The sequence below is a fragment of the Leptosomus discolor genome, chromosome Z, assembly GCF_034619465.1.
Source record: "Leptosomus discolor isolate bLepDis1 chromosome Z, bLepDis1.hap2, whole genome shotgun sequence".
Taxonomy (NCBI): Eukaryota; Metazoa; Chordata; class Aves; order Leptosomiformes; family Leptosomidae; genus Leptosomus; species Leptosomus discolor.
This window is the reverse complement of record NC_141419.1, coordinates 22,364,100-22,391,804: the sequence shown is the minus strand read 5'-3', so window position 1 is coordinate 22,391,804 and position 27,705 is coordinate 22,364,100. Positions and strand designations below refer to the sequence as shown.

The 27,705-nt window shown below is 38.9% G+C and overlaps 1 protein-coding gene across 7 annotated transcripts in view; it reads right to left on the bottom strand.

Moving 5' to 3' along the window:
• The window catches only part of ELAVL2 (ELAV like RNA binding protein 2), a 54,830-nt gene extending 28,263 nt beyond the window's left edge, over positions 1–26,567 (bottom strand). For 3 of the 7 annotated variants that reach the window (XM_086480409.1, XM_086480412.1, XM_086480413.1), the window contains exons 1-2: positions 24,949–25,020; positions 22,480–22,720 (exon numbers count right to left, since the gene is read on the bottom strand). In XM_086480409.1, the coding sequence (XP_086336535.1) occupies positions 22,480–22,720; positions 24,949–25,020 (313 nt within the window). Of the gene's footprint in view, positions 1–22,479; positions 22,721–24,948; positions 25,055–26,520 lie in introns of those variants that run through there. The other 4 variants (XM_086480410.1, XM_086480411.1, XM_086480414.1 and 1 more) reach the window with 3 other exon arrangements.
• Positions 26,568–27,705: the final 1,138 nt, after the last annotated feature.

The following is a 27,705-nucleotide window of genomic DNA, read 5'->3' as shown; positions in this document are numbered from 1 at the left end:
AAACTTCAAAACCTACAGTATACCATCCTTAACTAGCACATCCCTTTAAATGCGTAAGATTGGAAACAGGTAAAAAAATTTAACATAGCAAAAGGATATCAGTAAGAATACTATCCTTCATTAGCACTGACTTTTACAGAAACACTCCCATACTCTTTGACTATTCTTTTTTTAGAAACAGAAACAAAGTCGAAAAATCAGTTGACAAGCCAAAGGAAAGCATCCAGTATATCTAACTCACAAAATGCTAGTTTGAAACATTAGCTTGGAGATAGGACAATATAAAAGCATAAACAATATAACATAAACACACAAATGACATTCATTTATTACCAGCAAAGACATAAAAGAACCTATGCTGTATCAAGTTCTTGTATGGTATTCTACACAGCATGTATTAAATAGTATCTACAGCAAAAAACTGATGTGAAGTTTATAATTGATTAAATAAGACGAGAGGGTTTAGTAACAAGCACACAACCTCTAGCATTTTTAATTTTGTACAAATTAGTCTATCATAGCACCAAAAGTTAGAGGACCACCTCACCCTCACAAGCTACCCCCATTCTTTCCAATCTCTTCCTCAAAACAGCACAAACACAAACAAATTGGCTAGATGAAGCCATGAACTGGTTAATATACTCAAAGTTAAGAAAAAGCATCCCAAACCCAACTGCACAAAGTCCTGAGCAACCTGCTCTACAGAACCCTGCTCTGAGCAGGACAGGGGCCTACATGATCTCCAGAAGTCTTTTGTAACAAAAAATATGGAAATATACAGAAGCATTTCTGTATTCATTTACAGCTCTACCTAGATATACTCAAGTTCCTTATCCTAGAAGTGCCTTTTTCCTTATAGTTTGATTACAGTAGAGCAATTTCTATACCTGTCACCTCTATCACTCCCACTGTCTGCAGAAACACTTTCCAGCAGTGTCTCAAAAAAACATTTAAAGGAATGTCTCTGTGCACAGCTTTTATTTTAGTCTTACTTCCTAATAATCAGAAAAGCTGATTTTTGCTGTTATTATTAATCTCCTAGGAAGGCACCACAAAAGACATTAAAATCTCAAAGAAAGCTATTTCATGGAAGATGTTCCAAATACACTACTCACTAATTCCAGAATGAACAGAAGATGATGTGCAGAAATTATTTCTACTGCCCCTCTGTTCATCTATTTTTCACATTAAAAACACCTAGTCCACTGCAGGCAAAGAGCATACCCAGCTGTTACAAAGGGTATCACTTATGACCATTTCTTCTGGAGACATTCTACTAGTTAAGCTTGATGAGTATTAGTAGACTGGTCTAGGAAGCTGCACCAACAAAATCCAGTCATTTATTCAGGACAAGCTTGAACTAATTTCTGCAGCTTTATTCAGCAATTTTGCAATTAAAAATGTTTTCACTGTGAGGGTGGTGAAATACTGAAGGAGGCCACCCAGAGGCATTGTAAAGTCTCCATTCCTGGAGATACTCAAAAGTCTGACTGGACATGGTCCTGGGCAACTGCTCAGGTGGAACCTGCCTGACAAAGGGGCGATGATTAGATTATCTCCAGAAGTCCCTTCCACCCTCAATGATTCTGTGAACAATTTTTTATTTAATTCAGTTTTGTTTAATTTGGGCTATCATCTAAAATTCAGTAGTGTTCAGATCTGACATTCCAAAGACCTTATATATTTAAAAAGGTTAAGAAAAGGTAAAACTTAGAGACTGAAATTTTGCCTGAAGGTTAGTGGTTCAATTACACATTATCAATAATTCAGAGTCAAAAAACCCACTTTCTTCACAGAAGCACATAAGATGAACCTTGGCTCTCAACGAGCAACACAAATAATTGGAAATTGAACCTGATTTCTGGTATCAGATGCTTGAGAGACCACTCTTAAGTTTTCTTACTTGCGCTAAGGGAAGATGCTTATTTCAGGATTTGCCCACTCATATACAGATTACTGAGTTTAGGAAATTTCACGAAATGCAGCAGAAGCAGCTATTGCAAACTACCCATCAGATACTGCAATTATTGCAAAGTATGTCTGAGAGCTGGTGGTATTTCTCACTTGGTGGGAAAGTGCCAGATGGGTTACAAGAGCTTCAAAGCTCAGTTTTTCTTAAGTGTTTCACTCATGTACAGGACTTCAGTCCAAACTTACGCTAGTACCATTGCAGGTGTAGGAACCAGAGGGAAGTCCCATCTGATTGTGGATTTCAGATGCAGAAAGAGCAGCATACCCACTGCACACAAATTTTACTCGAATTCAGAGACACCTGCCCAGTACAATTCAAACAAGCTCTGCTTCTGTGCAGCTTTTCCACCCTTCCTCAATGTCTAACCTTTTTGCTTTCAAGACAAACCAAGTAGAAGCTAGGTGCACTTAAACCAGATCAGCCACTTAGAATATCTAAAAAGAGTAACTTCATTATTTAATCATTCTAATAACTCACTTGTTTTGCCTAAAGCCAAGTATTAAATTGAACACTGACAGGAAACAGCTCTGTGCCTCTTCTACACCAAAATCCACTCACCAAGACAGAAATCTCCTGCAGAACACATGCTTGTTTCCATGTCTAGTAACACACTTCAAGTAGATTGCGTGTCTGAGTCCACAACAAGGCAATGGAAGAAAGAAGGTAAATCTATAGTTGTCCACAAGTTAAATACTGCTCAGATTTAAATGTATATCAAAAAGCTTAGTCTCCTACTATTTTAAGACAAGGTCAGCTCCATATGGCTTTTCCCTCAGCTTTACGTTTCCAATGACACTACAGTCTGAAAAACCTTTGATGCCTCTCCAGGTTCGCTGTTCTGGTGCTGTGTCTACTATTACGTGTTTAGGCATTCTGACTATCCAGTTTAGCCTTTCCTAAGTTCTTCAAAATTATGTCCTGCTCAACCTCAACACAGACAATAGGCTATGTTTGCACATCAGCTATTTATTCTGTAACTCAGACCTATAAGCAGTATTAAGTTTAGCTTATCCTAAAGAAAGGAGTGACTGAGTTTCTTACTTTTATGAGTTCTCACTTGTGCCAGTAAGAAAACATTCACCACTTTCAAGAGGAATTCTCTGCTTATTTGCAGAAGTGAGTAATACTTCATGAGTTACATGTTCAAACTCTCAGTTGAGCTTCTCAATAGTTCCTGTGACTATTTCACAGCACTGTTTAAAGCTGTTTCTGTACGCTTTGTACTAGATTTTATGCTTGGGACACTATGAATATTACAGAATGTGGTGTAGAATAAAACAAAAGCTGGTAAAAGAAGAAATTATGTGAAGTAGGAAAAGTCAAAATGACAGTGATCTGCAAAGAATGAGGAAACGAAGAAAAGCAATTTGACTTGAATTTTGCTTCAACAAGATCTGATAAAAAACCAAAACCCACATACCAGAAGCACATCTCACATGCCTTTAAGACAGCAAAGGCTATGATTTGAAAGTTTGTATTCATTAATTACATTTTATGTTTTATGTAACTAAAAGCTGCAACAAAGCCAAATTCAAACATAAGTGGCCAGGCATCTCTTGGAACCTAGGCATGCTACATCCAACATGAAGTGGGTCACCAACAAGTGTTCAGCCTGGAAGTACATGGCCTACAAGAAAATGTGAACTGGAAAGCACTATGCTACTCACTTTAATACGGGAAACTGTTCTATTTATGTTTCAAGTTTATAAGCTTCAAGAAATATCACTTGACCACCACATATGATGATGATGATGCAAATTAAAGAGTAATTTCTCAGATACTGCCAAGTTACTTTTTGGTATTACAGTCAATATACAGAATGGATTTTGAGAGCAGAGTGGCAAAAAAGTAATTTTGAACAATTTAATTTATTCAAGTTTATTAATTTGAACAATTTAATTTATCCTTTGAAAGGACTGCTCAAGAGACTGAGTGGAGATCCATGTGCACACTACAAAAGCGTAGTCAAAGTAATTAACATTAAAGAATACAATGATTCAGTATTTAGGCAAGAAAAGTAGACAGACTTCACAGGCACCAGTTAGCAAAGGAACAAAAAAGTTTCAAGTTGGAAGAGGGAAATAAACAAGTAGGAAGGTGCTCCTGAATTTACTACTGTGTCTTGAAAATGTCACTTTTTTTGCTTTAAAAATGCACAGGCTTTAATTTGCAATACTTAGAGGAAGAATCATAAATAAACTAGTTCCATCCTGCTCAAGTTTTTACAAGTGTTTACTTGCTTACTATAAACAAAGCCTATTTAAATATTTCACAGCTGTAAAAGCCCAAAGAAAATCCTCTGCTATACAACACAGAAAGTCCCAAATGGATGCTGTCCACAGAGGAAGTGGTCATGCAAAGTAGGCATGACGGGAATGACACCTGTTGTCCATTCTTAATGCTTTGCTTTCAAAAATAGCAATATTCCTTAAAGCAGAATAGTGTCCTTTTAATAGACCTGGTAAAACAACATTTTCCTCCTTGTGACCACAAAAATGTTCACCTTTCTGAATAGGAACAACCTCACTCTAGAACTCTACTTACATGAAAAGGACTCCGTTATTTCCAGCAACTGCTTCAACATTTTTAAGTAGACCAATTATAGCAGAGTCCTGTTGCAAGAACTGAATGTTAGAAGTAAAAACCATAAAGATGACTTAGGTTGGACTACTGGAGGTGTAACAAGTGAAAAATTATCAAAAATATCAAGTTGCTTAACTAGTTGTTTAGCAAAACCCAAATAAGTCTAGTTTTTCCTTAAGGTTCAGAGAGATTGTGGGATAAAAATGTGTCACTACACTGTACGGTACATTTCCATAAGGCTCAGATATTTGCACCATCTAGAAGAGCTTACTGTGGAATTACTGAATGCTCAGAAGCAATTACAACCCAGCTCACTTGATCACCATTAACTACTTAGGCAAAGCTCTCATGAACTGGGGAGGAATAAGAGATCTAGTGACAAGGCAATTTTTCCTGTTGCCCTGTTATTACCCAATTTATTCATAACGGAGAACTAGGCAAGACAGTGGGTGACACGAAAGAACGAAAAAGTACTAAAGCTGTCTGAATACTGATGCACCTTACTACCTGGAAAAGTCCTCTGCTGGCGAAGCATTCATGCATGAAAACAGCCTAGGTGTTCTGAGGCATCCCACAGTTCAGCATTGGGAGACTAGCTAGTGAGACCTATCACATAAGAATAGAGATTTCTCTAGACATGACAATTAATAGACATTATCAAGTAAGAGTGTGGAGCAACAGGTAACCTAATTTCCTTCTGGTTGCTGTAGTCCAAAGGTTTCATTTGAAGTCCACTTCCACAGCAAATACAGGCCATCTTCCTCATTTGAACAGGGAACCTGACATCACTTGTTTCTTGCAGTGTCTGCTGCCATTCTCAGTTGCATACACACCCCTCTACTTTGGTATCAATTTAGAGATCATATATTCTGATTATAATGAGTCACAACTCTTTCTAGATTCAGGTGAAGTGTTTGCACTCTAAAAGCTCGTGGTGTCTTCCCACTATTATCTGTCTATTCAGTTTTAAGGGCTGGACTGCTAGTGACAATCGCCTGTCCAAGGTAGCAATTTATGCCTCAACTGGACTACGGGTAGTACCTGCATATAGTAATGAACAGTTAAGGACCAGTGCAGGATAACATGACAAAGGCTTTGCTCTCCTTAGATAATCTATACATAGTTATCATCTCTTAGTAGTTTGCTCTTCTCAATTTTTACTGCATCTAAGCTTCCTGTTTCTCTGGGAAATCCAGAACTTACTTTCAAACAGTAATTCAGCTTCATTGAACATAGGAGCATAAGAAAAACTGAAAGACATTCCAAACTAAGTTATCTACCCCTACCAACTGCATTTTCTTCTTTCCAACAAACCTGCATTAAGATTCTACTGTTACGTTAAGGAGTTACACAAAAAGCTGAACTGGGACATTTAGCCCAACCACAAACGCCCAGCAATTAGGATGTTTTACAGCCTCTTCTCTCAACCTCCCTGGAAAGCCCAGAGAAAGGACAAGAGCCTTCAGATCAGATAGTCCCCTTGAAGGCCAAGTTAGAGACCCTCTCCCTTTGACTACTATACTTATAAACCTGGAAAACAGGTGAAAGGAAGCTAAAGAGTAGGACTACAGCATGTAACAATAAAAAACTTCTGTAGCTAGACAAATATGCAGGAATGTCTGTGTAGCTGCTCTCTTCTGCAGTGGCCAGAGGATGACACTTTTGCAACAAACATTGGAGGGCAGAATTCCTGTAAAATGCTTCTGGTATGTTTTCACCCTATGAGCTACCACTCAGTTTCAGGAGGAACATTCTCTAAAGCCTGTAGGCACCTCAGAACCAAGAAATACTATTTTCAGACACAAGCACCAAAGGCAGCATCTTCAACAGCTCTTTACTCAATGCCACTGGGCTGGATGCATAGTAACAGAGTTCAGGCATCTGAACTACGCAGTCCTGTTAACAGTAGTTTGCCTGAAAGTGCTCGAAGTGTCATTTACAACTTGTTACACCTTAAAAGAAAGGCAGGCAAATATGAGCTTTAACTTACTATCTGTTAAGTCAGTCCTTTCAACAACTACTTCAGAAATACTGTCAGAGCTGAATTACACAGGAAAAGTCCCTGCGAGGTTACAAATGCACAGTGAACTCAAGTGCTGGATTTTCAGTAGTCTTGCAACATTATCACTCCTGAAAAAAATGCATCTTGTTTTCTGTGTAACATCATGATTAGAGAACAGCTGATTAGCATGGCAGTTTTATTTCATGACTGCTTAAAGCACCTTGGTAATTTACTAGGTCTTCTCCAGATGTTTTTTTGGGCAGAAACATGAAGTCTGACCCCATAAATTTCTGGCCAGTATTAAGCCTACTTATCTTTTGCTCTTGAAGTCTCCCGCTGTCTAGCTGTCCACTGAATTTGTGTCCTCAAGATTCTCCTCTCTAAATAGCTACTGCTGAAGATAATTTTCCTACAGGCCTTATTGTGAGAAGCCTGTCTTCCCAGGCAATATCCAGAGCCAATACTGCAGCACTATCTTTGCTTGAGCACACAGCCGGTATTTTTTTCCAGCACTGCTCCATTAGTATACAATGGTATTATTATGATTATTAGCTAGATGATTAACATCATCTACCTACATAACAACACTCAATAGATGATTAACAGGTGCTGAAAACCCAGCAACCTTGGTAATAGAAGAGCTTCTATTGCTGCTTGTCTTCCCGGGTCAACTACTTGCATTATTTCAACATGCTCTCTCTACTCGTGTGAATCAAAATACTCTCCTTTTCTCCTTGTAAGAATGCAGCAAGAGGCCTTTGAAAGCTTGACACACCCACCACACGAGGGAGTCCTTGGCTGCTGTTTCCCATCAGAGCTCTCAAATACCCAATGCAAGGGCTTGAGCACACTACCTCTTGGAAGTAAATGTTTATTAAATTACCAGAGTACCCAGATAATCCTGCACCTTGTCTGAAATTCTTAAACATTCCTGTAAGGTCTGCAGACCAAACAGAATAGACAGTGTCAGGCAATTGCTTTTTCCACAAAAAAAAATAGATCCAAACAAATATACAATCAGCTAAGCTCTCATAACCTTTTCAGTTTGTGTACTAAACTTCTTGTAAGGTAGGACTGAATGAATTACATGAAACAAATTGGTTCATTTTAAGGAGCAGAGGTCCTCCTCCACTTACTGACCTCAACAGATAAAAGAAAGAAACGTAGCCCCACTAATTCAGTGCTATCAATGCTAATTCTTAGAAGAACCCAAAACTATCAATTTCAATTTATCACCTTGATACACGTATTAGATAAAAAGCAAAAAACAACAGAAGAACACTTACATGTGGTTAATAATATGTCTGAAAAACAATACACAACGTTAAGCTACAAAACTAGTTTCATTGTCTAGTACAAAAATTTACCACAAGCGCACACTAATCATACTCTGGAAAATGGAAAATCTCAACAGCAATACATATTCACACATTACGTTTCACAGAGGGCAATCAAAAATTTTAAAGATAAGCAGGCTTTGAAAAAAACAACAAAAAAAGGATCTTTCTACAATAGTCACTGATTTCAGTATAGTGATGTTTCAGACATTTCAGGCCATTTCAGCTTCTGCAAGAGATTTTACTGCAGAGTAATTAAAGGAATATAACCAGCAAGAACTACAATATCACATAGAAGAAATGCTAAAAAAGCCTATCTTCCAAAAAATTACATAAAATTTGCATCAATATATGACACTAAAGAACATACTTCTGAGGTTAAGTAATAACATCCAGAAGCTGAAACTCAGTGTCTAAGTCTACAGAAGAAACCTTAAGATTTCTAGCAGACTGAGGACTTTTTTTATTATAATTTAACTTCAGCTACATGTGCTGCCTTCAGTGCTTTACTCCTTGAAGATCTGCTGGCTGATTGAAAGAGAATAGTCCATTTTCTAGTGAATATTAATAAATTTCCTGCCACCAACCATGTAAGTGTTCAGTTTACATCAAACACTATTTTCAATCAATTAAGCATAACTTTTTTAAAGCTGTAAATTTCTGTTTCTATGAAGTTAATTGGTAAAGATACACTAGAGCACTGTAAGAACAAGTCAGCTTCATATCTTTGTGAACAGAACCAAGTGCACAGCAACTTGACATTAGGCTTTATTCTGCCTTTCATCACTCCTGAAGTTGCACACACTAGTGGATGAATGCTGTTAAAATAAACATACAGTTCAACATTACAAGCCTACATACAAAGCTTCTCATTTGAATTCATCTCATGGACCCACATAATTTTTCACAAGTCTACTAAAATTTCAGAGCAGATATGCATTCCCTGACCGGCACACAAAAGTAGAAGTAGCATTGCATAAAAGACATCACATCACGTTAAGATGAACATAAAACCTGCAAGTAGTCTCAGCCTACAATGTCCTGAAGGCAAGCCAGTGTGGCCACAGGAAAGATCAACAGCACTTCTGGCCTGTAGTCCAACGGCAGGAGCATGAAAAGTTTGATAAAGAGTTTCAGATATAGGAGTAAGAAACACTCAAACCTTCTGTTCATTTGGATTTGCAAGTCAAGACATCGCAATGCATAAACCAGGGTGATCCTCCTGAAAGACAAGGCCACAGAACACTCATGTGCCAAGACAGGGAGATCACTCAGCTGGTACCAGATCTTATTCAAAAGTTACTGCATCTTCATAAGTTACCATTGTCAACTGCATCTGATTTAAGCCACCAAGAAATACCACAGTATTATTGACACTGAATAAGGCTAGAAGCATACACCTAGATATGCAATTCAGTTAACTGTAGAACTGTACCTAAAACTACGTACACATAGCTATAGTCTCTCTAACAAGAAGGGCTAAAGGAATAAGAACAGAATACCAGTGTTGGTTTCTTCTCATTTACTTTCAACATAAATTATCATTCAAGTTTCAGTCCTTTGAAGTTTTCATTAAGGCTTGGACTGCATTTTAAAAACAGTTTCAGCAAAATAAAGGAAACTGCATAAGCCACTAAGCAATCCCCAATTTAACCGCAGTTTGCTTCTAGTTCCAGTAGACAGATTCTACTTACTGAATACTCGTAACCCATACACCACTGAGCTAGCAAGCTAGGCAGCTTACAAGAAAACACCTGTAAACCACAATCACTCCTAGCTTTCAATATTTGATACTTTGATCTCTTTCTCCCAAACCCAGTTTCTCAGCTATTACTCTGAATCTGTAAAAATGGAAGTTGAAGACTGAATGAAAGGGATCAAACACTGATCAAAGTATTTAACAGTTTATGCTGCCATACAGTAAGACTATGTCTGTAATTAAACAGCTATTAGAGCTGTAAGTTATCATAAAAATCAGAAGTTTTCAGGAAGAGAAACCTGAAGTTTCATCTCAGCCAGGTTCAACTCCACCTTTTTACCAATTTAATGCCATCCTCTTGCCTTGTGTTGCATGGTTCTTCACATGTGAGGAGCATCATCATCTGCTGCTTTAACACAAGCATGTTATGTCAGTTACAAAAAAAAAGAGGGTGCAGCTCTGTTTCTTCCCCACAGCAGGCAGGGAAAGTCACAGGTACGGGGTATTGAGGATGCTAAGATTTACATGAACCTGATCGAAGATGTTCGGTAAGCCAAAAGAGACATTAACTGAGGGCTACTAACAGATACAACATGTCCAAATAAATCTCAACCCCAAAACACAAAGTTGGAAGGAGGGACTGTGTGGAAAAGTGTACACTTTCACAAAAGTAACAGGGTATTTGCTTATGGACAGACACTACAGGAGGCTGAACACTGATAGTCTTGCTGCTAACAGCCTCTCTTGTTCAAACATAACTCTTGACAACTATGTACTGCTTGAAATCAATGACTGACATAGGGAGAATGCTTTCATACAAACTAGCTGGTCATATTTCAAGCAGAAGCTCCTTACTAGGCTAAGGTGAAAGTATACTATGGAATTTGCTAAATCAGTTACTTCTCTGAAAGCTGGCTTTACTCTTTAATTTTTACCACTGTTAGTAGTAACGTGTTTTATGCAGCTGAGTTTTGTCTTTTGCAGTTGATTTCCTCCTTTTCAGTAACATGGCCAGCAGCGTTAAGTATTCTTTTGTACCACCCAGTCACCTTAAATATAAGCAAGTGGATAAAGAATTTTGTTCTACTGCCAAGGTGTTTAGAATCCTGTAGTAATTTGTGCATCCAAGTAAAAAATTCACATGACACTTGAATGTAAGTTCTCTTCCCAAACTTCACATTAACACATACTATTGTTGGAGTTTTGTTTTTCTTTTAGACTCTACCTGCTACTTAATCTCAGTTTTGAGAGACATCCTGAAATGTGACATGATCAAAAGTTGGAAAACTATTTTTCACCCCTAGGGCACATACTGCAAAAGTTAACTTGCAGTGTTGCATTCAACCACTTTTTTCCTGGCCTTTACTGATGATTGAATGACAGTAAAAAAATGACAAACTGTTGGCAAAAGATAAATTCTTCCCCCAGCATAACAGTTAACTGTCCAGTCAAAAAATATGTCCTTGCAAGTCAAAGAGGAATATTTTTCTTTCAGTTTTAACTGATGTAGTTAAACAAGAACAACTACTAATCTGCAATACTGAATAGTAGAAAACTAGCCATTTCTCATTACAGTTGGTGAATACACACAGAAAAAGGATATGCTGAAAAAAGCTGACATTTTCATTATTTGAAACTGAAATACGTCTCCACAAAGTAATGCTTATAGGAACACAGAAAAATTCTTCTGGAAGAAAGCTTTTTTTAACTTACAAAAAAAGAGGAGGGGTGGGGATAATCAGTGCACCTTGCTATAGATGCAAGCATTCATAATCATTGTGCAGCAATATTAGGCTTCAAATGAACTTCAAAAAAGGCTGAGGCTTAACCTGCATGGTGCCATAGGTACCAGAAAGACCAGGAGAAAACCAGAAGTTTTCATCTTCAATAGATCAGAAACTCAGAAGACAGGAATGAATTCAGATTACAAGTCTCCTCCTGTTTTACCCAGTTCTTCCAAATATCTCAACTAAGAACAATAAATACAACCAGAAGTAACAGAAACAACTAGTCAATAGTGTGAAAAGCTTGAAGATAACATGGATGTGCCTTTGGTAACTCTGGGAGCTGACAGATTTACATAAATTGTTAAAGAAATTATAAGATGAAATGCAGGATCTGAGCTGTATTTGTGTCAGTTATTTTCCCTTTACATGTGGATTAAATCACTAAAACCAGAGGCTTGCTGTTGCCTTCTACAACTTTCTACCTACTTCTACTCACACTTGGCATACTGTAGGAAGGCAAAAAACCCATAGAGTATAGTATTACAACACAATCATGGAATGGTTTGGGTTTAAAGGTAACCTAGTTCCAAATCCCCTGCCATGGGCAGGGACATCTCCCACTAGATCACGTTGCTCAAAGCCCCATCCAGCCTGGCCTTGAACACTGCCAGGGAGGGGGCAGCCACAGCTTCTCTGGGCAACCTGTGCCAGTGTCTCACCACCCTCCCCTCTTTCAGATTGAAACCGTTACCCCTCATCCTATCACTGCACTCCCTGATCAAGAGTCTCTCCCCATCTTTCCCATAGGCCCCCTTTAAGTACTGGAAGGCTGCTAGAAGGTCTGCCCAGAGCCTTCTCTCCTCCAGGCTGAACAACCCCAACTCTCTCAGCCTGTCCTCACAGGGGAGGTGCTCCAGCCCCCTGAGCATCTTCGTGGCCCTCCTCTGGACCTGCTCGAGCAGGTCCATGTCTGGTTTACACTGGGGACCCCAGAGCTGAACACAGTGCTCCAGTTGGGGTCTCATGAGAACCTGGTAGAGGGGAAAAATCACCGCCCTCAACCTGCTGGCCACGCTTCTTTTGATGCAGCCCAGGATACGGTTGGCTCTCGGCTGCAAGCACTTATTGCTGGCTCATACTCAGTTTTTCATCCACCAGCACACCCAACTCCTTTTCTGCAGGGCTGCCCTCTAATCCACTCACCACCCAGCCTGTATTTGTGCTTGGGATTGCCCTGACCCAGATGCAGCACCTTGCACTCAGCCTCGTTGAACTTCATGAGGTTGGCCTGGGCCCACCCCTCCAGACTGTCAAGGTCCCTCTGGATGGCATCCCTTCCCTCCAGAGTGCTAACCACACTGCAGCTGCTGAGGGTGCACATAAGTCCACGTCACCAAAGACATTAAACGGCACTGGACTCAATACCGACCCTCAAGGAACATCACTCATCACTGGTCTCCACTTGGGAATCGAGCTGTTGACTGTGACTCTGAGTACAACCATCCAGCCACTTCCTTATCCACCAAGCAGTCCATCCATTAAATTCATGTGTCTCCAGTTTAGAAACAAGAATAAATCCTTTCCTGCAGTTGTGCACAGTAAACTATGAAGTCAGTCTGACGAATCTGTATTGTAAAAACTGCCAATTGAAGTGTATCATGATGAAAGAAAATAAAATGTAGAAATGAAGTGCTTTCATATAGCAAGGTAAGTATAAATACATCAAGATAAGTGAAGTTCCTTGCACATATTTAAGGTCTTGCTTCTATAATGCAATACACCAGCTGCTTCAATACATAATGGACTAACCATCAACCAGCTAGGACCATCTGCAGCTTTAAGTCTTACTAGTTACCACTCTGCTTGTGGTGGCTGAGAAGCATCCACTTTCTGTAGGGATACCCAAGTCCTTATAATCCATATGACATCCCTGAAGTACAAGGTCTTCAGAGTGTTCAGGTCAGTAACACTACTACCCAAACAGAGGCAGACTTCACTGAAATGCACCTTGATTATTATAAATACTTTTCACTTATCTCACAGCACAGTTACACTGAAAGGCAGTGAAACTTATAAAAACTTCACATTATTCGAGGTCTCTTAATGCACACTAGTTTCCACTAGAATTAGTATTTATTCAAACAGCTGGCCTGGAATCACTAGGCTGTAACAGCAGTACATACCTACAAGCACCTACGAAAGAGTAAGCAGCAATAAGCATGACAAATAGGCAACCTGGGGACTCCCAAGGTTGAAGCAGAGAGCACTACCTCTGCTAAAGGCACACAAGATATCCCATGTCACTAGAGGACCAGTACCAATTTGCAAGACCCAAGGCTTCCACAGGCTTCTTGTAAGTTACTGCAATCACTGATATGAGAAAGTTTTAATTTGTCTGCAGAAAAGTGCAAAAGAATGTATATTGCACTAATCCCCATCAAAATCCACAGTGCTTGCTGAAAAGCAATGATTTAATAAAGACAATGTTCTGATTCACTACACTGAGGTCTCTAATCATATTTAGCCTTTTAAAAAAGAGTTCCAGTTATAAAATGTCAAGTCTTTGCTTATGGTGTATATTGAGATCAGATCTTAATTCAGGTTAATATATGGACAAATAAACTGTTTAACCATTTTTAAAAAATAGCTTATTTCCACAATGTCAGTAGTACGAACTAACTAGGCAACTTAACTGAAACCCTGGAACAGGCTACGCAGGTTTAGTCAAACAGGTTTTTTCTACCTTTTTATTTGTAAAAACAAAGCTTATAAGCTTCTGAAAGGTCAAAACAGTGTCATACCTGCAAAAGAGTGAAAAGCAAATGGAAATGCAAAGACAATCAAGTGCTATCTTGAGTAATATAAGATGAAACAAGTCACTTCATCTCCACTTGCTTGCATGACTCACTTCCAGGAGACACAAAGCGCAATAAATTATGCAGTTTACTATTAAAAAGCACAGCAAATGCCACTATATCCTTTTGAATAAATAGCAATATGTAGAATCAGAGAAAAGTAACTACAGGATACAGTTAGCAGGCTTAAGACAAGTCTCCATTAATAGCAGTCTGGATCCAGACACAGGGCTTGTTTGAAAAACCTAACTCCTTCAGGATTATTCCTGCAGGCTGGACAACACAACAGCACTCCAGCCACCAGTTAAGCAGGCCAATGGTCTGTTGTTGCACTTTCTTTCAACAAACACACAAGGTTCAAAATTACATTATTACCCCTGTGCTACAACATACCAAGTCCCTGGGCTACATCAGAGACTGAATTTTAACAGCTGCAGAGTTCAAAACATGAACTACCTTGAAAATTAAAAAGCTGATGTTAAGAACAACCCACCCCTTCACACACATCACCAGAAAAATCTATGCTTCAAGGTCTTAAGTTACTCCTGAGAAGAGATCAAACAGTCACCATTTATAAATATAAATTTCCTTCCAATCCCATAGGGTTTTTATTCTTGATTTCACATTTTAGTCAAGTTCTGCTAAGGCACCCTGCTGGCAAGGTACAGTTTGCCAGGCAACACCTTTTGTCCACATCCCTGCCCAAATCAGAAATTGTCAGGCCGCGAGAACTCATTCTTTATCTCAGCACATTACTAAGCTAGCAAGTACCCCTGCCTCTCACAGACTCAGCTTACCACAAGAGCAGCCAGCTTCAGCTAGCTCCTCCTTCGGCTGCCAAACTACTCTACTCCCCCACCCCAAATACACTCAGAACCTTGCAGAAACATCTCATGGATTACAGTGGTATAGGACTGCAAACATCACGCACATTGGGAGTAAAGGCTGACAAAGAGTTGTGGAGTTTCACAAAAATAGCAAACTACTTTTGCAAAGTAGCAAAGTTGTAGTGGTTTGTTCATTCATGTGGTCTGTTCATTCATGTGGTCCTCCCTGTATAAGGCACTTGTGCTATACAAGCAAATACTAGGAATTCCAGCTACCGACTGCACTACCCTTCTCAAAGTTTCAATTTTTTTGTCATGGCAATGTTTAAAACTTTCTACACTGTAGATAGTTGCTTTTCAGACTAAGCAACTCTATAGGTACGCTATTTGTCCTCTCTTGCTTCCTCTGGGACATGGAAAAAAATGGAAAATGCCTGTCTAGTTTGTCTCCTACCTCGTCTCCACATACAGTACTTCAAGGTGGCAACAAGTCTAGAGTATCAGATTAAAGTATAAGTATATGACCATATTTTCTTCCCATATTGCTGTTTTAGATGCCCTAGAATTAGTCCTACATTAAGGCAAATGAAAGATTTAGGGCTGAAGAGTAAGCTAACACTGTTCAAAGCAACAGTGACAAGAGACCTGAAAAACTGCCAGCCTAGGCTCAACTGAACAATGAGATCACTCTGAAACTTAAAGTTCACATACAGAAAGAGTCAGAAGCTTTGCTGTAGCACTGACAAGGCATAAGGTTCAAAAAGCTCTGCTTTTGCCAGACACTAACACGGGCTAGGAGTTTTTGCCTTGGTATGACAGAAATAGAGGTTAACAAGTTTCACATGTTCTAGATTCGAGCAGCCAGTCAGACAACATAGTTTCTACTGCTTCCACTGAGGACACGTGAGATCCTTTCCTTGATTACCAGAAGAACACTGTAAAAGTCAGAGCAAGCACAAAAGCTATCACTAAGAGATCAGTGTTTCACCCACATTCTGCTGAGACAGAGCACCTATCCCACAAAAAAAAAATCCTTCTCCATCTCACAGCCTCAGTTCTTTGGGCAGACTAAAACTCAACATTGTCACCAGGTGTTTCCTCAGACTCTGCACTAGAGGAGAGTACTCTATAACCAAAGATCTGACAGTGTAGAGTCCCTACTAACACTGCACTGACTGTATGAGTATACATTGCAAACACTGAATTGCGACAATGTCACTAGACTTATTGCTGTTAACAAAGCTCAACTCTGATGACATGTCCAACATCATACATATTTTCTGTATTCTTCTGTGACCAACCCAGAACCTTTGCACTATTACCATGGTTCTTTAATGGAAACAGAAAAATGCAGAAGAAATTTCAGTATTTACAACTAAAACCGACTTCTGTACAAGCTTTAGTTGCAAGCATACTTACTACAGCTGCATTAACAATTTTATGGAAGAGTTCAACTTCTAGGCAATTTTTTTAGAACTATAGTTCTAGACACATTGTGTGTTGCATTTCACATCTGCACTATATGCAAAACAGTAATGGGACAACACTTCAAAGTATTTGAGAAACTAGTATCTGCAGAGGGCAGGATGAGATATGCAAAGTTAAACAAGATAGAAACGCCTATTCCCATAAGACTAAAGTTGACAGGACAGAAGAAGAAATGTAACCCTTCCTCTACATGCCTGTCCACCACACTCTACTATTTCTAGATTGTAGAAGTCTGAAATTTAAGGGTCACATAATAAAACCTGAAAACTTTTACTCTGAGAGCCTACAATGTTGATCATAAAGAAACCCCACTGCAACGTGATGGTTGCCAGCCACAGGCCAAAAGGGAATGCAGATTTTTGCAAAAAGGTGTGCAAGAGGATCAAGCTTTCAACCAACACGAAAGCTCCACAGTAAGGCAGTTGGATCAGGTTTGAAAAACAGGCCTATGTAACAGTGATCAGTAAGAATGTTCTGACAGATTTTCTCTTTGTCTACAGGTTTAGAAAGCAGGAAGTTTGACAGGAGGAAGAAATGCAAAAAGAAACCTGGTACTAAATGGAACAGTCTACTACCAGTGCTTCACAGCTACACAAGTCCACGGATGTGAAATACTGTTCCAGGCTAGACCTCTATACACTTCCTGCCTCATTTTCTAGGTATTAACAAGCAGGCATGCCAAACCGCAAAAGAAGTCTACACATATGCACTATTACTAGTTCAAAAGCACTGTCGAAAAGACAAGAAAAACTGTCCTATCAACAAACATGTTCTCTTTTAGAGAAAATAACTTGTGAATTTTATAAGCATATGATTATTGTAATAGGAGAACAGTACAGGAGCTTTGAAGCCAAGAAAACTGAGAAATTCTCTGAAATTTATTACATCTGATTTTAGCTGCTCTCTGAAATGAGAGTCTGAATTCCACAAAGTTTCGATTTAGCTAACAACTCTGCACGCAGTTCTGGGTAAATGACAAAGAAGCAAAGGCCTGAAATCATGGAGATTGACAACATGAAAACTAAGCATTTCTCTTCCATGTGTACAACTGACTTTGCACTAAAGACAGTGTGTGTTAAAAAGAACCGCAGTCTTTTGTAAGGCCACCACACATTGCCATTTTAACCTATATTCATTTTCAGAAAAGTAGGTCTAGAAAATGCAGTTTGCCATACAAAGGTAGGTCTTCATTTTTAAGTGGTAGCTACTACTGTCCCTTGCATTTTGTCAACAGCTGCTAAATCCGTCTGTCTTGTATGAGCAGAAAGCTCACGCTTTTCAGTGCTTGAACAGGAGCGGTTTGATAATTAGACTTCATCCCATTTTAGCCTCCTCCCTTACATTAAAGTATTTTTAGCTGAATTTTTATAATTATACATGCTTAACATTAGATTAAGTAAAATGTTTTCAGCTGCTTTTAAATATGTAAAAGCACTTAAGAATCTAAATTAAACAGCTATCTAAAGCAGCTGATAAAAACCCAGTCATGATGAATTGTCAAGAACAGGATCTCCCACCTATTGTACAATTACAATTAGTTCATATGGTACTTTTGTATCTTGTATTTACATACATCTGCATCAGTCAAAAGCATACAAGAGTTAACAGAGACTCCAGAATATCTGGGTGCAGTGACTCATTCTAGACAGATTCTCTGGTTAGCAGGTAAAGGTAATTGACTTTCATGACCAACTTCTCAGATGCTGCTCTTGTCGATGAGATTCTCACAAGAAGTCCCATGCTCAGCACCCTTTAAAACTTTTGCTAGTATCAAGGTTTAATTTCTCTACCTTCAGTAAAACAACGGAACAGCAATCAGCTATTCTAACTCTTGCTGAGAACACCTCCAGTGTTCTTCCATTAGCTGAGCAAGTAAGCTTCACTTCAGCTACCAATGTTGCCTCAACAGCAAGTCGTGCCCATGAGCTGCATACATGGATATGACCAGCAGGAACCTTCTGCAGTTCAGCTTTCTCCTCTACCTCCTTTCACAACTAAACCCTCAGATAAACATCAGTAAGGGACACAAACTTCATGTTGACATTACACTGCAAGGAACAATAATCATGGTTGAAACAGTCAAGACTGTTTTAACAAATGCCACTCTATGGAAAAAGCATTTCTGAAACTACTAGAACATCCCTTCAGAAACAGGGCTTCAGGCTGCTCACATGAAACTGAAAAGTGAATTCCAAGTGAAACCAATAGGTTTTCCAGAGGCAGGGAGGCCCTCAAGCTCAATCATCTCAATCCTGAAGTGTGCGGACAGCTTCAAGGCATGGGGCACTGCTATAATGCAGTCTTAAATGCACTCCAGTGTTGCAGATGTGACTCAGACTGAATATTAAATAGGGTGTGAGAGTTTGGTTCAAATCCAAAAGATGCTCTGACAAGTATTTCAGTCAAGATGACAGTAGCCATCCTTGATCCCTCTGAATTTTGACACATGGCATTGGTGATCTAGCATGTAGTAGGCTTCTTCATTCTTAGCATTTGCTAGTGGATCACTTCAGTGGGGTATGGTCTGGGACTCTGACACTGCCTGCTAATGTGGACAGATAGGTTAGAAATACTGTTTTAACATAGGAATTAAACCAATATAATTCTGAAATTCATGTCAAGTCTCTTCCTTCAGAGAAACTTGATAACAATCCCTGTTTTGAATTATGGAAAGAGAAGAAAAGTTTACTTTTCAAGAGCTCTCTAGAAAACCTGAAAATGAGCAAGAACAGGACTGGAACTAGAAGGCATTCTCTCCCCAGAATCCACAAGTGTAAGGTAATCTTGCTCTAAGCTACTTAAATCAGAAATATTGCTCCCAATGCAGTTATTTGGTCAGACACTGCATTTCTCAATATCATTTATACTAAAATCTTTTGAACAAGACTGATGTGATGTTTTTGCTGGCAGCTGAATGTATGTCTCAAAGCTGAGAAGCTGCTCTCTGATAAAGTAGAAATGCCAACTCTGTCTCCAGTAGTTCCAACCCTGGAACTCTCACCAGAACGTAATTTAAGTCTAGGAACCTTCTTAGGCATCACTTTATGCTATACAGAAGACATCACACCTTCAGACAACAGGTCTGCATTTAAGTCTTAGAATCATAGAATCATTAAGTTAGAATAGACCTCCAAGACCATCAAGTCCAACCGTTGACCTAATACCACCATGCCCACTAAGCCACATCCCTAAGCACCACATCTACATGCTTTTTGAACACCTCCAGGGATGGTGACTCCAACACTTCCCTGGGCAGCCTGTTCCAATGTTTGACCACTCTTTCAGTACCTAATTTTTTCTTAATGTCCAATCCAAACTTCCCCTGGAGCAACTTGAAGCTATTTCTTCTTTTCCTATCACTTGTTACTTGGGAGAAGAGACCAACCCCCACCTCACCACAACCTCCTTTCTGGTTGTAAAGAGAGATAAGGTCTCCTCCCAGCCTCCTCTTCCTCAGACTAAACAACCCCAGTTCCCTTAGTCACTCCTCACAAGACCTGTTCTCCAGACCCTTCACCAGCTTCATTGCCCTTCTCTGGACATGCTGCAGCACCTCAATGTCTTTCTTGCAGTGAGGGGCCCAAAACTGCACATAGTATTTGAGGTGCACTCTATTCCCAAGTATAGAGTTCTTTTGACACTAAGTAGCAGCAATATGAGCTTCTAGCACATAAAACATTAAAACCATTATGTAAGGATGTGGGCAATTTGCACATCCATCATTGAGACCTTGAGGCTCACTTCTGTGTGCCTGCAGCAGCCTCTTAATTGGGAGAAGCATGTAATCCTTAAGCAACTCCAATAAGGAATGCTAACTATGTTAGCAAGACAGAGATAAACACTTTGAACAGCCATCTCACTAACTGATCAAGTACCAGTTATATCTTTCCACTCCCGAACAAAAGGTCAGGAAACAGCTAAGTAAAAGACCCTTTGTTTCAAAGCACTGAAGTCATTGCCTACAGAGAAGACTGAGTTTTCTGCATCGACCAGCCTTCAGACAAAGACAGCAAGTTGTGGCATTAGCCCAGTGTAGTTCCTTTGTCATCCCCAAACACATTCCCTATTCTTCACTGTAAAGAGCACAGACTGCTTTAAGGTTTGGTCAGCCCAGAAAGACTAAAAACACTGGTTTCAGTAGCCAAGGCTAGCACACCAAAGCAGGGTACTTTACAGATTTAACCATTTCATTACCTAATGTCTTCAGAGCAAGCCACTTACTATGGGAAGAAGTGCTGGTCATCCAGATGCAAAGAGAAGGCAAAGCAATAGTCATTCAACAGTACAGCTGTTGAACATGGTCACAAATGCTGTCTCCAGCATGCAGAGAACGTCATAAAAAAACTTTTTCAATAAAGATAGTGATTATTCAATGCCATATCAGTGTTTTCACTAACTGTGTATTAGCAGAATGCAGGTATGAGCACTGGCAGTTAAAGTACCTTGTATCATTCAAAAAAGGTACACAGGCTGTGGCTGAAGTTGGTCTCACTGTGCAGCAGACTAGATGGTCAAATTTAGGAGAAAAGATCCCTAACTTCCCTCATGCTGTTCACTCTCAGCAGGTGCAGATGTAGATGAACTAAACACTTGGGAAACATTCACCTTAGTATCTTTTTGCTGACAGATTCTTGTTTAAGTATCATCCTTGTACTGATGACAGTATTATCTGCATCAATGTGGGAAAATGTGGCATAACTTCTGCCACACTAGAGAAGCAAGTATGTAATCAGTACAAGAGAAGAAAGCATGTGCTGCATGCTGAAGACAAGTCCTGTGTTTGGTGCCAAAGAGGCCTGAAGGTTTTTAGGCCTTGTCCTCCACTACTCATGTAGACAGTTGGGGAACACATCTCTGCAGCATACCCAAGCCATCAACACAAAAGTGTAGTAGTGGCTGAAGCCACACACAGTCTGCCTCAACTGAAGCTTTTATCTTGCCACTTGCACTTGCTGCTCAGGTAACACTGAGTGACAAAAACGTTTTTATTTAGTGAGAGAAAAACATCCATGTTCTGTCACTACCTTTCAGTAACAGGAAAGCATCGGCTTCCATCCCTTAAATGGAAGCATACAGAACATACAGCCTCGAAGAGGTATAGTTTTAAACACACAGAAGCTAACCAGCATGTTAGACCAGCACCAGGTTAAAGATGTGATGTGTTCTTCAAAGCTGGATATTTGAGGACTCCACATAAAAAGCCAGGAAATAAAGTACCAAAGTCAACATTTCTGAACAAAACTAATGGTATGTTGACATAGTGGTACAACAATGTTGTTTAATTTGAGCAAGCTTAGAGATGAAAAATGGACATGAAACAAACTGAACTTTGCCAAGCATCCTTTCATTTTTGTTTTACAGTGCAGGCATCCATCTGGTAGTTCTTTCAAAGTTAAACAACTTGTCTAAATACATGTGACCTACGCACTACTTGCTGCTAAAATAAAGTACTATTAGAATATATCACACTGCTGTTCATATGTGCACTCTCAGACAGTACATATTAATTCAAGTGTGTATCCTAACAAAATTGCTTAAGCGCTGCAATGCAAAAGTGGCTTTACCTACAAAGTAAGGTAATCTGCCTTTTTCCCAAGGTACAAGTTTAATTATGTGCATCCCTAAAAGAAAGTTTTGCATCAACTAGGGCTAATGAAGTCACAACTCCATTGGAGTAGAATAAAAACTCAAGTAAACTTTGTAGAAGTATCTGCTTTTCCACATCTGACTCTTCTTTCCAAAGACTCTAAAGCTCAGTATTTTAAACACTCTGTTAGCATTTTTAACACTCATAAACCTGGATGAAATGCAAATACAGACACTTAATATTCGGGTGTAGAATCTAGATAACAATAAACCTAAGTTCCTTCTGATAGTAATATCAGCATTGGTTTCTTCTGCCTTCATGCCATGATTTAACAGAATTCCAAAAGACCAACTCACAGCTCACTGCTTAGAAAATGAAAAGATGCAGAAAATCCCAACATACCTGTTATTTTGTCCCTGACAAGCTTGCAGGATTCTATCTCACCAATGCTACCAAACAGACTCTTCAGTTCCTCTTGTGTCATGTTCTGTGGAAGGTAGTTGACTATTAAATTGGTCTTGCTGTCTTCTGTGTTCCCAGAATCAACTGGTGATGAGCAATTGTTTATGGTGTTTGAACCATGGGCTGTGTTATTGCAAGCTGGTCCATTAGACAGTTGCGTTTCCATGGCAGCAATTACCTGCTGAAAAACATAAAAAACCAAGAACATAAAAATTTCTATTTCACCATCTATTAGGAGAGTCCAGAAAAAAATCTAGAAGACCTATCACTACACAGGAATGGTACTGCCAGGGCCATATACTGCCTGCATATGCAACAAAACCCCCACTATTACAGAAGGATTTAACTGTTAGTCAAGGCAATACTTTAAAAACTTACAGGCAAATAAAGTTGTCACCAAAATCTTCCAGGACCTCTCAGTGAAGACAATACTCAAAGCTTAGTTTCCATACTCCCCCACTCCCTTCATTTAGGGGCATCACAGCCTTTTTAGTCTAGAAGTTACCAAGCAGAATTGGCCTGTTGCAAGTGTAATCAGTACTATTAACTTACAACTGATAATTGAGTAGGTTTCTAAATGTTTTTATTTGATTAAACTGACAATTCCTGGTTCTCACATCTTCCCTCCCCTGCACCCTGAAAACAGTTGAATTTGATACTTTAACTTAATTTACTTTTAGACATCAAAATAAGGGAGTGATCACCACTCCTGGAACCACTGTTTTGCCCCAAAGCAACTGACTGTATGACTGGCAGATACAGCAGCAATCATTTGCAGAAGTGTCACTACTTGTCCACAAGCTACCACATATACAAAGGGCTCTCTGCCATCTTAGTCACTGAATGGTAACCATTGGTAAATACAGTGGATTTTTAGTGGCAGCCTAATATGCAAGACTTGGGCAGCCTCCACTGTTCAAGACCAACTGTATAAGAGAACATCCAACAAAAATTTTATAGATTAATTCTCCAGTAATAAATGTTTCAACACAGAAACAAGACTCATCATGAAGTTCCACTGAAAAAAAAATAATCCAGCCATCGCTGAAATCCAACCTCATATTCAACTCCTAGAAGGAGTTCTCACACAAGAAAACCTACTGTAAAATCGCAGCGTTGTGTCAGGACCTCTGGAGGTTACCCGTCCTAACTGTCCTGTTCAAAGCAGCCTATGCAACCAATGCATACCCGAACAGTTGATTAGATCAACTGTACTCAGTGTAAATTTAAGTTTCCTAAGAACATAACAGGGGCTAAATTGAGTGTCTTAAACTACAATTCAGACACTCCTGGGAACACATTTTTATGTTCTGCATACAGAAGTATTTTCAAAGAGATTACTTCAGCACAACACAAAAAAAGGGAAGATGCATCCATTAAGAACATTTAATATAAAAATGTGATCTAGTTTTCCTGAGGAGCTACAGCTTCCCTTGTGACAACCTCCAAGGGGTAACCTGCTCCTGGCACTGATGAAACGAGTCTGGTGAAAAGATGAGTAAGTAGATGATTCCAATTAAGATAAATTACTTTTCAAAACACTAGTGTATCTGGCAGAGCTAGGAGCCACAAATGCTGTGCTCTGACTAAGGCTCTTTAGGATTCCCTCCCTCCCCTCACCCTTTTTTTTTCCCCCTCAAATTTAAAGCATTCACTGATCAAAATTAGCACGATTTATCAAGGACAACAAACAATCCTCATTTAATTGCACATTTATTTTCATGTTCAGGTGGCAAGATGAGATCCTAAGCCAACATTCAAGTGAACAGCTGCAGTAGCCTGTGTGTGCTGAAATTGCAGCATTTCTCAGCTATAGAACCATCTGTTCTGAATAAAGCAATACTAATATGTTTTACAAATAATGCATATTGCATTGATAAGGTTGAATATAACTGTTCATAAAACACAAAGCACATCTTCAGTAATTACTAAATATTTTCCACCCAGAAAAATAGTTTGAGATAAATTTACAGTTTTCAAGCAATTTCTTAGTATAAGACTTGTAAATATACTTTTAAAATAGTAATCATAAATACACAGTATACAGGTTTTTAAAGTTACTGCAATTTAGTATTCAGACCATACCAAAACCATTTTAGTACAATACTACTCTTCAATTATCCACCTGGTATTTTGAATTAGTACTAGAGCTAGAGTCTAATTGACATTGGAAGAAAGGCAAGCCACTGCAGTATAATTTCTACAGGAGATCACCATATTATAGAAAAAGTTGTCATGGTACGCCAGTGTGCTCTAGGCTCTCACAGAATAGGGACACAACCTACAGCCTGTAACAAAACATAGAAAGGAGTTAACATTCCAAATGGGAGACTAAAGAGTTTGGTATGGCCTCAGCACTATTAGCATGTAAAAAAGTAGCCTACAGAATTTAAGAAAAATCCCACAGACCCCAGTCCAAGGCTCTGCTGCCCACGAACCACTTCTAAGCAGAGAAGCCACATCACACAGTCTGACTGCCATGTTAGTTTGGAGTTGCCGTCTGCAATATATGGACACAAAAAGTACCGTATGTTAGATTAGCAAGATAATGCAACAAATCAGTTTGTACAAATTTACAGTAATTGCATTTATATTCCCAGCACGTGTATGCAGTGTGGCTTAATTGGATTTGAGGCAATTCCAATCTAATCTTTCCAAATTCAGTTCTGAAGTTGTTTTTCTTACATAAAATAAGAAGCTTATTTTTAAGATTTGAAAGATAGTGCAGTCTAGTTACCCCTGCATCTACCCTGGAAACTACCTCCAAAACCATGCCATGCCTAAAAGGAACTAGACCACAAAACAAATTTTTAGATCTTTGAGACTGAAGGAAGAGGTAAGAAAGAAAATACAGTGAGTCGATTTTCCATTAGCACACAAGATGGACCATGCACTCCCCTTACATGCCTTTCCCAGCCCACAAAAAAATACACAGACAAACTACTTTGCTAGAATCCAATCTGTTCTTAAAATCCTAGGGTTTAAAAATTTAGTAAATTAAAATCTTGTACAGATGGCATTCAGTAAGTTTCCTTGCAGTAGATGTTTAAGAGCACCACTTTTAAGCAGTATTTTAGGAGGACGACTGGACATACAAGTGGCAGTAAAGTCAAGGATTTCTCAAGTGGAGTAACTGAAACAAAATGCGCCAGAGTTCCTGAGGGTATTTTTGTCCCCAAGCATATTGTTTGTTTTTAAATCAAACATCATTGCAAACCCAGTTGGATTTGAATTGAACAGTGCTAGAAGGATACCACAAAAGCTAATGGGCCATTTGCAGATGATTACAAGTACTACAGATGTAAAATATAACCACAATACTGGCACAAATAAGAATACTGACTGTTGCCACAGCTTGAGACTGGTGTAAACACAAGAGATCCCTCTTGCCACTGGGTAGCAGATGAGGTAAGTCTAAACTTGGTAAAATAACAAGGACTTGTATCTTGGAAGGCTGCTGCATCCAGGGTTTAAAAACACATACTTCAAAACAACTTCTCGTGTTTTAAAACAGTGTTAATTAGTCTTCATTTCAGTTTGCTACCAAAGTCTAAACAGTCAGCTGATGTCACATCTGGTCTTTATTTCTCACTTTGGTTGATAAAGACCTTGAATAATTTCTTTCTATGCAAAATACTGAGGCTTTGGTATCAGTTGCAAGCTTGCAAGCCATTTGCTCTGGTCTCAACTCAAAAATAACACTAATAACTGCACTTCTGAAGCTCTCCACTGTATGCAGGCAAGTATGTTTGAACTGCTTACTACATGACAAACAACTGAAAGTCTCATCTACCTTACTTTTAAGTCCAGACAAGCTTTATTAAGGAGGCTGCATTAAAGTAGCAGTCTACAAAATTCCCTGTGCTATGATGTGCACATGGTGATGTATTTGGATTTCTATGGCTCTCAGCAAAGCAGCATGACCTGATAGATGACTTGCTCCCTGTGAGCCATAGGCCGCAGATGGAAAACTCCAACAGGTTCAGTGTACTCACTAGATACTTTACTGTGCCCTTGAGTATCGTAGCACTTCTTTGCTTTGAGAGCACCTCTCATTTGAAATACTCCCAGTTTGTGTAACGCATCTTTCTCCACTGAAGTGTTCCACAAGGTACTTAGATCAATGTTCAAGTCAGTTCTAACTACCACACCAAATTTTGCTATACAAATTCTTTTACCATTTTTATTACTTTCAAAACTATAAAGAAGTTCTACATCTAGTTCAGAAAACCAGAATTCTTATCCTTTTATTTACATTTATACCTGACCTGAAAAAAATTAAGTAATATAGCTAATCATACCATAGGGAAAAAGTAATTTAAAAAAAAATCAGTTTCCAGCCTTAACATTGTACTCTAAGGTTAAAATGGCACATGAACACAGAATGAGCTGTGAATAGTCTCCAAAAAAGGTACAAAATACAAACTATTTAAGAATCACTAGTACCATTAAAAAAGGTCATACAGTTTTTGACTATTAGCCTCAGAGAAAGTATTACACTTTGGATTATTAAAATAGTTCAGCAGTTACTGCATTCAAAACCTAGAAATCATTAAGTTCAGGAAACAGGGCTCTATGGCTATTATGAAATGTGAGTTTTGTCTTAGAACACATTCAGATTAAGAAGAGAAGAAATAAGTGAAGCTGGAAAAGGAAGTCTGCTCTTTCTTTACAAGCCCTGAAAGGAAGCAGAACTGAAGACGAAGTTTTTCCAGTTCAAACTCAGTGGGTTTCCTTTGTTAACATGCAGAGCATGGAAGCCATCCACCTTTCAATAAACTTATTTTAATTCATTCAAGAGGAGTTAAGATTTTAAAATCAAATACTCTTAAACACTGTTTGTGGCATTAACTGAATCTCAGTTTCTAATTAGCTGCAGTTCAAGTAAGTCATGAGTGAGACTTGCCTAGCAGAGACTCAAGTAGGCTTTCTTGTTTTTGAAGACCAAAGACATCAAGAGTTAAAAAGCCATGTGGCTTATGTGATTAGCTCTAGTTGCCATAGAACAGTTCCAATTATATTAACAGCAGATTTTTATATGATAGCTTTAGAAAATAAAGCAGAGTTAGCAAGATGATGACCAACAAAACAATGGTCACAGTGGTCTACTAATTTTCCATGCAAAACCAGTATTTTGGTATGCAATATACTCAACTGCTCACACTC